The 11,901-nt window shown below is 29.2% G+C and overlaps 1 protein-coding gene across 1 annotated transcript; it reads left to right on the top strand.

Annotated features, from left to right (window-relative positions):
* Nucleotides 1-2,473: 2,473 nt before the first annotated feature.
* Nucleotides 2,474-4,583, top strand: LOC111027089. The gene is made up of 2 exons (XM_022305313.1): nucleotides 2,474-2,788; nucleotides 4,065-4,583. Exons 1-2 carry the CDS (start codon nucleotides 2,474-2,476, stop codon nucleotides 4,581-4,583), a joined length of 834 nt encoding a protein of 277 aa, XP_022161005.1.
* Nucleotides 4,584-11,901: the final 7,318 nt, after the last annotated feature.

The raw sequence follows: 11,901 nt of genomic DNA, 5'->3' as shown, positions 1-11,901 counted from the left end.
TCAGGCAAAGCCAAAAATACTGGTAGAACCGATTTGTCTTTTCACAGGTATGTTATAATTTTTTTTTAACTACATATTAATCAATGTTAAATTATACATACCTACCTATATATTATAGTTTTTATATATAACCTAAGTTTATTTTAATTTAAAAGGTTTCCAAAGGATGATTTGCTCCTTAAAGTTTGGTCGAATAAATGTAGGAGAAATGATGTATTTAATCCTAGTAAATCATTTATATGTTCTGATCACTTTAAGGAAGATGATTATGTTAGAGATTTAAATCTGAACTGTTGGGGTATGCTCCAAGAGTCAAAATTTTAAAAACTAATGCTACACCATCACTTAATTTACCTGATGGTCATGACAAGTGTGTTTCAGAATCTGGTATTCAGCGTCAAAAACGAAGAGAAACTAAATTATTTAGACAGGTGAATATTGTTAAACATAATTGGTTGCTTTTATTTTAAGTATACAATCTGTATCTGTAGGAAGGTACTATAAGAGTACGAACTACAAACATTACAATGAAACTATATAATTAATGTATTATGTAGTACTATGTCATGTTTATATTTCCTAACTTATATTCTTTGCCTTAAGTCATCATCACGTTACAGACTTGTATCTTTATTCATTTTTTTACTTATATAATGATATTATTTATTTTTTTATTTTAGGCGCATGATGAGATGATGAGACTATCACTTTGACTCTAAATGATAATGTACCATCTTCTACTACTCAACATTCAGAATGTGACCTAGAGCCAACTCAATCATTGGGCTTGTCACAATCTCAAGATTATGAACATCTTTACAATAAACTACTTCTAGAACACAAAAAACTGATGACCATTACAAAATCTGAAGTTGACTACAAAAAAATTAACGAAAATCTATGGTTTCAAGTCAGGGATTTAGAGAAAAATTTAAAAGTGACAAATTTACTTTTAAAAAATACAGAAAAAAATAATGCAAGACAAATACAATTGTTAACAAAAAATAAAACCCGAGACATTAATATACAAGCCAGAAAATATTTGTCATCAATATTCTCCAAAAATCAGTTGGACTTGATTATGAAGAAAAAACAACGTGTTCACTGGTCAAGAGATGAAATTTCAAAGGCATTTTCACTTAGATATTTTAGCAAACGTGCCTATGTTTATGTCAAGGATGAACTGAAATATCATCTCTCTAGTAAATAATATTAAATAATTTATGTACTACATTTAATTTTTAATTTTTTCACAAATATCTTAAAATAATTTATTATCTACTCCATTCCAAATTCTAAATAATTATAATTAAACTAACTAAATGATTTCTTACACATTTTAATAAATATTTTATGATTATAGGATTTTCATCTCTTCAACGATGGGCGAAAAGCATGAATAAGAAAAGGTGTTCTTGAAGATGTTCTTAATATAATGAAATTGAATGGAGATGGCTTGCAAGACTATCAAAGATTAACAATTTTAATGTTTGATGAAGTTAAAGTGTCTAGTGTCAAGGAGTATGATGTCCTTCATGATGAAGTTGTTGGGCCTCATAACCAAATGCAGGTGATTATGGCTCGAGGACTAGCATCTCAATGGAAACAGCCAATTTATGTAGACTTTGATAAAAAAATGACTAAAGAGATTCTTTTTAATATTATTGAAAAGCTTGATCAAACTGGTTTTAAAACAATTTGCTGTGTAAGTGACTGTGGTGGAGGTATTGTTGGTTTATGGAGATCCTTGGACATTTCTTATGAAAATCCTGTATTTTCTATTCCAAATGGAAGAGAAATAATATATGTACCTGACGCACCACACATTTTAAAACTTATTCGAAACTGGTTGTTAGATACTGGATTTCAGTATAATGATACAATTATAAATAAAAAACCACTTGAATCTTTAACTAATACAACATCAACTGAGCTCAGTATTCGTCACAAACTGTCTGCCGATCATTTAACTTGTGAAGGCCCTCAACGACAAAAAGTTAGATTAGCTTCGCAATTATTGTCCCACACAACTTCAACAGCACTTCTGCACTGTCACAACAAACTCAAAGAAGATACAAGATTTATTGAAAATGTAGCTAATTTTATTGAATTAGTTAATAATTGGTTTGACCTAGTGAATGTATCTCATCCAAATGATAACCGTACACCATATAAACAACCATATGGTAATAATATAGAAAAACAAAATCTACTACTTGATAAAATGTATGATACATTTTTGAATATGAGGTGTATTGGAAAAATTGGCCTCCAGATTTTACAAAAGGCTATTCTAATGCACATTAATGGGACAAAAGCACTGTTAAAAGTTTTACAGCAAAACGGGTTGAAGTATCTTTTAACTAGTAAAATAAACCAAGATGCATTAGAAAATTAATTTTCCCAGCTTCGTTCAAGAGGGGGACTAAATGACCATCTGTCTCCTTTAAACGCATTGTTTAGAATACGTTTAATGATATTGGGAAAAAATCCAGGCATAGTTTCAAATCAGTTAAACACTGCTGATAAAAATGATGAAGAGTTTATGGTAGCAAAAACATTGCGGAAAATTGATATGAAAATAAATAATGTAAAAGAAAATTCAGAAGATGCTGAAAGTTTAACAGATACATCAAGTGAAAATGAATCATCAAACGATGTTGATGAAAATCAACATGATTTGGAACTGGATGCGACGGAATACCTAGCTGGTTGGGTTGCCAAAAAGTACAAGCTGCAATTTCCAGAACTTGGTTCAACCACAACAACCAGTGCATTTTTTAAGCTAGTAAACTGGGCGACACAAATGTCGCCCAGTAAAGATTATTTGTCGCCTAGTTGACTGTATTTTTAAAGACTGGGTGACACTCAATTTATTAAAGAAGAATTGTTATTCTATGTAAAAACATACTGTGGGTAGGTCTAGGTACAGATTATAACAATGGTAATAATATTATCAATATTAAAGACAAAATGATTTTATTATTGTAGAATATGGTAAAATAAATTATAATACTATTTTAACAATAAGCGTGAAATTCCAAAAATGTGTAAAAATAGCCACCAATAACGATTCACGATACGACTGCGGTCTACGACGCGCGACAGACGACGGTTCACGGTATTGTCAATAATATTAATTTATAGTTATTTAACATTTGCCTTGCATTGTGACGACTGACGACGTCCGTAGATCGTGGCTGCATGGCAATAATACACATTTTTATCAATTATTAACTAAAATCAAGACATGCGATAACTGGTAAGTACCTTAATGTCCTTAATAACAGTTATAGATTAAGAGATGAATAAAACTAGCAGAAATAAAATAAAATAAAATATTGAATAGTAAATTGGATGATTTTGATTGCCAAGGCCCTAGAGTAGTAGAGCAGCGGTTCTCAAACTTTTTTGTTCGCGGAGTCCTTAGGTTCCTAAAAAAATTATTTTTTTGAAAATAAATTATTATTGACCAGTATTTTAATATTTGGCTTGATGGACNATTATTTTCTTATCTAACATTTCTAAGAATCGAATGTCGCCCTAATGGCCTAATAGTTTCTTTGAACGAGTAATTATATATTTACGCACGCGCAGGTGTATGTCAAGAAAACGATTTGATCGAATTTACGCCACGCTAATAAAATGTCAAAAATGCTAAAAAGCTAGACAAAATTGGGAGACTTGGGACTGACGAATTTTAATTTAAATTAGTCCCCATGTTACCTAGGGAATGACCGAAGGAATTTTCTATATTTTAATTAAGCAATAAGTTATTGACAATTTAAGAAAACAATAATTTATTTATTTTATGTTTCCTTCATATGTGGTCTTAAAAAACTCATCTCTTCATCAAATAACCATTTCATACATGTCACTGTTTCATTATTAAGTACCATTGTATTTAATTAGATAAATTATACAACGAATGCTATCAATAAGATCACATTAAAATATTATTGATTTGTAACCTAAATTATTTAAAATTATTTTGATTAACTTCCTAATAATTAACTTTGTTGATTTAATATTTTTGTTTAGTTAATTTTTATTTTATTTCACAGATAATAATTGAACTTGCTGAGTATCGTTCTCATGAAGGATTATGGGCCAAAGATATTTTATGGAACAATATTGATGGTATAGCAGCACGTATCTGGTGGAATGGCCTTTGTTCAAACACAAGTCTTTCAAAAGTAGCATCTGCTATTCTTTCCTTGCCTGCATCCTCAGCAGCTACAGAACGCTCTTTTAGCTCTTATTCACTTATCCATACTAAAAGAAGAAATCTCCTAACAAATTTAACAGCAAAAAAGTTACTATTTATTTATGAACATATAAATAATCAAGACCTGGAAGTATCAAAATCAGTAAAAAGTTTCCAAACAAACCAAGAATCATTAACCACTAACAATGATGATGAAGAGCCTTCCTGTAGTTATCAGGTTTGTAGTTCTAGCAGTGAAAATGAGGAAGAAGATTACAATACTGATGAAATATTAGAGTCTGAAGGTGATCAGTTTGGAGAAACAGATTCAAGTGACGATGATTTTTTTAATTCCATTCAACATACATTTGCTTAGTTGAATTAATATGTTCTGAATTTTGATTCAATTTTTAACTATTATTATGTATTGCTGTATTATTCAGTATTCTACAGACAGTTTTGTTATGTGTTTAAGTTTTATTGTTTTATAAAATATATTTTATTTTTTTTGTTGTTTTATGTTTATTATAAACTATACATTTTTAGTTTTATTGTGATAAATGTAATTTTATCAAAAACATAGTTATGTAAGTTATGTTAAATGTTTAATATAAGTTTCATGATTTATTTTACTTACTTTTTTCAGTTCTAAATGAAATAAGTAATAGTTTTTTTTCCAAAGACTCAAAAATCCATTTAAAATTCTAGATATAGAGTATGGACCAATATTCATTACTCAATAGTCATATAGGAATAGGTTAGATAGACTGTTAGGTAAAAAAGGAAAATAAATATTCTTCCAACATTTAAACAGTTTATAAGAAGTTGAAGAAGGTAAGAAATTTAGTATTTAAGGTTTATTTGATAAATTGAAAAAAATTACACCTACATTTTTTTTTCCAAAATTTACCTATTTACTGAATTTTACGGAATTTTACGTAAATTTTACCGGTAAATTTACCGAAAATTTTTTACCAGTAAATTCCACATCTCTATCTGTAATGGTGTAATTCACATATGTAAGGACCGACCATGACAGACACGGACCGTACCGACAAGACATCCTCGCCAAGAATGTTTTGTCGTGTCGGGTCGCTGCCTGTCAACGTCTGTCGGTACAATGTGAATTCAAAAAAAATTATCCGTCAATTGATGTCAATTTGTTTTCGGATGCCACAGGACCCACAATATACTTTCAAATTTTTGTAGTAACCTAACCTAACCTAACCTAACCTAACCTAACCTAACCTAACCTGTAGTTAGGTTTGTAAGTTTAACGTATTTATTTAATTAAAAGATGAAGGCTTCAACAGCGAAGGTTATTAGGCTGTCAATATTTTATATAATACTGATGTTTCTTAAAATTAGGTTATACATTTAGGAGAAAATAATGACTAAACATTTTTGTATTTGAATTTACAGTTTTTTAATAATATTAGTAACATTTAAAAATTCTATGATTTTTGAGGTTTGATGTTCGTCAAGTGCTTCAGCAAAGTTAGGTGGCATGTTTAGGGTAAGTATGCATTCCTCCACTATATGTTTGATGGTGAGTATTTGGTTGCATGTGTCGCATCTTTGTTTGGGCTCTTTGCTAATTAGATATGAGTGTGTGAGATAGGAATGTCCAATTCTGATGCGGGTAATTGCGATGCCTTGATGTCTGTTAAAATGAGTGTTAAAGTATTATTGTTTCATATAATACGTGTGTATACATTAGTTTGTATAAATGGTCAAATAGAATAAGGGAAAATGACTTATAAGCTATGTATATGTTATTAGCAAAGTAGTAAATCCAGGCATTGTATAACAATGTCCAGTCACTGTGTACAATGCCTGAACATTTTGACCAATGTAAGAATGATCATTTTAATACTCAAATTTGTCATGCATTGACCTGGCATTGTTCTAGATCAGGGGTCTCCAAACTTTTTTATTGAAGGGCCACAAAAAATATCAAATGCTCTTTGCGGGCCAAAAGTTTATTAACACATATAATTTTTAATTTTATGAAAATATAGGTATACAAATATAAGTTAACTTTAAATCTTTTTATAAAATATTGTCTACAATGTAGACTCTACATTGTAGAATTGGTATAAATTTAAATGATAATAATAATTAATAATATATACATTGTAATTTTAATAACTTTTTTTTAATGAGAAGTATGAAATTGATGTTTTTCTGCTAATATTCGATCGAATTGAGGTTGTATGTTGCTAGTTCCAATTTTCAAAATTGACTCCAAGTGTTTGTCAGTCATGGCCGATCTATATTTCGATTTGATGTATTTCATTTTAGAAAAAGTTTGTTCGCACAAATAAGTCGTAGCAAATACAGATATATATTCAATTGCAAATTTTTTTAAATTTGGATACTGTATATCTGGGAGAAATTTATAAAAATCAACTAAAGTCTCTTCACGATGTTTGATTTTCAGTGCATCATTACTTTGTAAATCAATCATTTCCATTTGAAGGGTAGGAGGTAACTTCTCAATATCACAACTAAACGGGTTTTGAAAAATATTTATTTCTTCCTATTTTACGTCAAGGTCAGAAAAACGTTGTTTAAATTGGATTTTAAGTTCAGAAATTATTTTTTGAGCGAAGTCGACTGGAAATTGTGTTTTTGATTCTTTGTTATATTTATCACAAGTAGAAAAATGAATATAACAATTTTTTGAAATTTGCTTTTCAAATAAAATAAGTTTTTGCCTAAATGCTTTTACTAATGTGTAAACATCGCAAATTAGAACATCTTTACCTTGTAATTTTAGGTTGAAGTCGTTCATTTATTTTGTGATATCCACTAAAAAAGCTAATTTCCAAACCCATTCACTATCTGTAAGTAAAGGCAATGGTCGATTCTTATCAATTAGAAATATTTCAATTTCATTTCTTAGTTCAAAAAATCGCGATAGAACTTTTCCGCGACTAAGCCATCGAACTGCTGTAAAATACGGTATATCTGGGTACTCTGTTTCTATTTCTTTCAGAAAATCTTGAAACTAACGATGCCTAAGTGCGCTCGAGCGAATAAAATTTACTGTTGATATTATTGGATCCATAACACAAGACAAGTCTAAAGTTTTTCCGCATAATGCCTGCTGATGTATAATACAATGCAAAGTCATTGGTTTAAAACCTTTTTTTTCACAATTCGTAAATATCTGTCCAATCAAACCTTTTTTTGTGCCACACATATTTCTTCCGCCATCAGTAGTGATACATTTCAAATTTTCCCACTTCAAATTATATTCTAAAAATGATTTTTCGATAACTTTAAATATGTCGATACCTGTCGTAGTATCATGCATGCTATGTACAGAAAGTAGTTCATTTGAAATTTCTAAATCTTTATTAACACCTCGAATAAATAAAAGTAACTGTGACGTATCAGATACATCTGTTGATTCGTCAAGTGCTATACTAAACGAAATGAATTCTTGAGTCTTATTACTAACCTGAGAATTTAAATTATTACTAATATCGTCAATTCTACGGGTAACTGTGTTAGCAGAAAGGCTAATATTTTTAAAAGTATCAATTCTTTCTGGACAAATTTCTTCAACTGCTTGAATTATACATTCTTTTATTAAACTACCATCAGAAAACGCTTTTCCTCTTTTTGCCAATAGATGTGAAATACGAAAACTAGCCTTTGTAGCAGCTTCATTAATATTTTTTTGTTTTTTAAATAATAATTGTTGTGATGAAAAATTATTTTGAAGTGACTGCAATTTATCTAACCGTAATTTCTCAGTAAATTTTGAAAAAGTTGTCTTATGTTTCGTTTCATAATGCCTTCGAATATTGTACTCCTTAAGTACAGAAATACTTTCTTTGCATATTAAACAAATTATTTTGTCACCTGAATAAATTACGAAATAATCCAACTACCACTTTTCATTGAAAACACGACATTCTGAATCTATTTTCCTTTTCAATCCTCTTCCTGACATGTCGAATTGGTGAATTAATAGGTAAAGAATAATATTTATAATAAAGGCACTGCAAACTTAGACATGTAACTGTACAAACACTACAAACGTTATGAAATGATTTCGTCGTACCGCTCGTCTATGTGACTAATCTCTCCGTTATCGACGTTAAAACTAAAAATATAAAAGGAAATTGCAATGTCTGTCGTCATAAATTATGATACGTGCCCGCGATAACGACTTTTTAAATTACACATATATAGATATCTATATTTTATATTTATATCTATATTTCTATATTACCGTCTTATGGGTGCTGCGGGCCGTTTAAAACTTGTTCGCGGGCCGTATCCGGCCCGCGGGCCGTAGTTTGGAGACCCTTGTTCTAGATTGCCTGGGCAAAGTGTACCCCGCTCAGATTCAAGTGGACAAAGTGAATTCAATACAGTTTTATATGAAATTGCATTTATGACATGCAAGTCCAACTTGATGGCGATTACAAGTTCATAATGGTCTATCAAGATCACCTGGCAAAGTTTGTAATTCTTAGACTATTAACTCATAAAGAGGCTGAAGAAATAGCCTACGTGTTAATTTATATTTTTACAGCATTTGGAGAACTGGCAATTTTGCAAAGTGATAATGGTAAGGAATTTGCCAAAAATGTTATTATTTAGTTGTGTAGTATGTGGGAAGAACTTAAGATTGTCCGTGGAAAGCTTCGACACTCACAAAGTCAAGGATCTGTTTATAGGGCCAATCAAGATATTCAAAATATACTCGCAACATGGTTAGCCGATAATAATTCCAGAAAGTTAAGGTCTTAAATTCGTTCAATTTATGAAGAATCAGAGTTTTCATCATGGTGCAAAATGTTTATCATACGAAGCTATGTTTGGAACACATGCTAAAGTTGGCTTCAAATTAACCCAAACTATAACCGATTTAATTTCTACTTAGAAATCAGAAGAAGAATTAGAAAAAAGTCTTTAGGCTGTGTAGTTGATAACGAAAACATAAATGAGAAACACGAAAAAAGTGATGGAAGTAATAAGGAACAAAACAACTTTTTTCTGACGAAGTTGAAAATAATCAAATAATATTTCGAATAGAATCAATTTTTTAAATCGATCAAATGCTGCTGAAAATCTTAAAATACAATCTAAAAAAATGAAGTAAATGTCTGAAGAACGTTTTTTGTTCCAGGAAAAGGAGAAAATGTAAAAATAAAAATTCCTGATGTGAATCGAGCAAGATATGATCTTCGGGGTACTCTGGCCTCTGGGAGTTAAACTCTCTGGTAATTAATCTTAAAATTATAAAATAATTTTTAAACCAATAATTTTGTTTAAGTAAAAGATAATTTATATGAAATTGGAACAAAAGAGGGCTGACTGCATCAACTCTGCAGTCGGAACCAATTCAAAATATGCAAAGAGGTGTTTATCCAGGCTAATAAGGTACCACCAGTACACATTTCATTAAGAGTAGTGGCAAGAAAATCTTTTAATCTGGATGGCCAAAGATGTGGATAGGGGTACTTGTAATACATTGTGTTAGACCAACCGGTGTAAATGTAAAAGATCTGGTCAACTTTGCAACTCAAAGCGCCATAATAGTGGTTTATGTGTTAATAAATATTTTTATTTTTTAGTAATTTAATAATAAATGAATTAAAATATTAATGCTGTGCAAGTTAATGCTATTTTCTGTAAGATGTTTTATTTACTTTTTATAATACATTCAATATTTAATCTACAGTGCCCAAATTTAATTGGAATGTATACAATGCCCGGGCAAAGTTAACTTATTCCAACTTTGCCCTTGAAATTAGGCATTGTGCACAGTGTCCGGCTATTGTGCACAATGCCCGACTTTTTATTTTACTTGTAACATATATATTATATATGTCATACGACAATGTAAGTCTTCAAATATAATATCATTGTGTGTCCTTAATATAATAATAATATAGTTGTTAGTCCCGATTCACAACGACGGGTATCGTACGATATGTATATCGTTTTATACGCATCATATTTTGTTTTCTCATCGACTCGTATTTTTAAAGCGTTTTGTAATTGTCGAAATAGAAATAGTCAATTGTGTGTCAGTAGTCATCCAAAAATGAATACACATATGTTATTGCTTTACGGAGCACATCATATTATAAAAAGAAGAAAAAATCATAAGTTAAAATAGTAGAGAACATGGGTTCATCCTTTACTTGCACAAAGAATTTCAAAAAGAAGTTTTTTAACATTGTATGGGTAATGGGTATATAAAAGACAATGAAAAGAAATTTTTAAATTATTTTCGAATGTCCATCAATTCATTCGACGAATTTCTCTGGAAATTAGAAAGTAAATTTAAAGTTTCAAATAGTGGTTGTCCATCAATTTCACCTTCAGAACGATTAAATGTGAGATAAAGGTATGAATACATTATTGTTAACATTGTTACTGTATGGCTATATAAATAATTAAAAATGTAAAAGTTTTGTATTTAAATAAAATAAAATAAAACAATTACAATAATAGATAGTATACTTACTCAATACTTTCGTCAAAAATGCTATCAAAGTGTACCCCTAACCTAAGTGTCACAACTTATAATATTTGCTAAGTACATTTCTCTAGACAGTATCTGTTTTGTATACAGAAAAAACAAAATAGATAATTGCACTATAAAAATAGAAGAATTAACTGAATTATGCAATTGATACAGTGATAAATAACTATAATGTTAATCAAATGTATTAAAAATAATTAGTTATGATTTTATAGTTATTCAGCTTAAAAATATATTGTTATGTTGGTACCTAACATTTTTAGTACTCCGTGTATTATAATTTAGTTATTTTTACAATGTTTATAGTCATTTGTACATCATTTTATAGTTGAATGTATTTTTAAATTCAGTTATTTGAACAATATTTTTAGTAATTTAAATAAAACTATACAGTACTCTGTACTTTAATTACTTGAACAATATGTATAGTTATATGAAAATAAAACTTATAGTGAGATCACTAAGTATACCTTAAGCAATTTTAGAAAATTAAGATTTGTTTATTTACTTTATTTTATTTAATTATGAATTGTCAGTATTTTTTTTTCTGTGTACAGTAAATGCCCAAGGAAATGTTACAAATTAGGTAATCTATTTGATTTTCTAAGTTTAATAATTTGATCTAATTATTCCATTTTATATACCATATTTATCATTTTCCCAATAAATATTATTAAAAAAAAAAATCATAAAAAAAATGAATGTGTTAATAATTATCATATACAAATGCTTTTACTATACACAAGTATTCAAGTATAGTTTAAAACAAATAATACAATTTTATTATAAATTAAAATTAAATTAAATAAAAAAAATCAAATGAAAAATTGACTTCATTGTACACTGTAAAATGTTTTTAATAAAAAATAGAAAAAAAATAGATTAATAAAATGTATCATCAAATGGTCCACCACGTATGGTACAATTTCATTATCTAGCTCTAAAAGATTAACATCGGAGTAAATTTTGCAAGAATATTAAATTGCTCATAATATGACTAAATAATATGTCAATAACCTATCACAAGTCAGTATATTAACCTTCATTATAATGTTCCAGAAATTGATGGCAAATATCATCCTTCCTTGCATCTTGCTCTGCATAAATAGGAAATGGTACTAATAAAAGTATTTTTTAATGCCTCAGAACTCATTGGAAGAATGCTGGTAGTGACTAG

Source organism: Myzus persicae, unplaced genomic scaffold (assembly GCF_001856785.1).
Source record: "Myzus persicae strain clone G006 unplaced genomic scaffold, MPER_G0061.0, whole genome shotgun sequence".
Taxonomy (NCBI): Eukaryota; Metazoa; Arthropoda; class Insecta; order Hemiptera; family Aphididae; genus Myzus; species Myzus persicae.
Note: the sequence above shows the minus strand (reverse complement) of the source record. Positions and strands in the feature narration are given on the sequence as shown.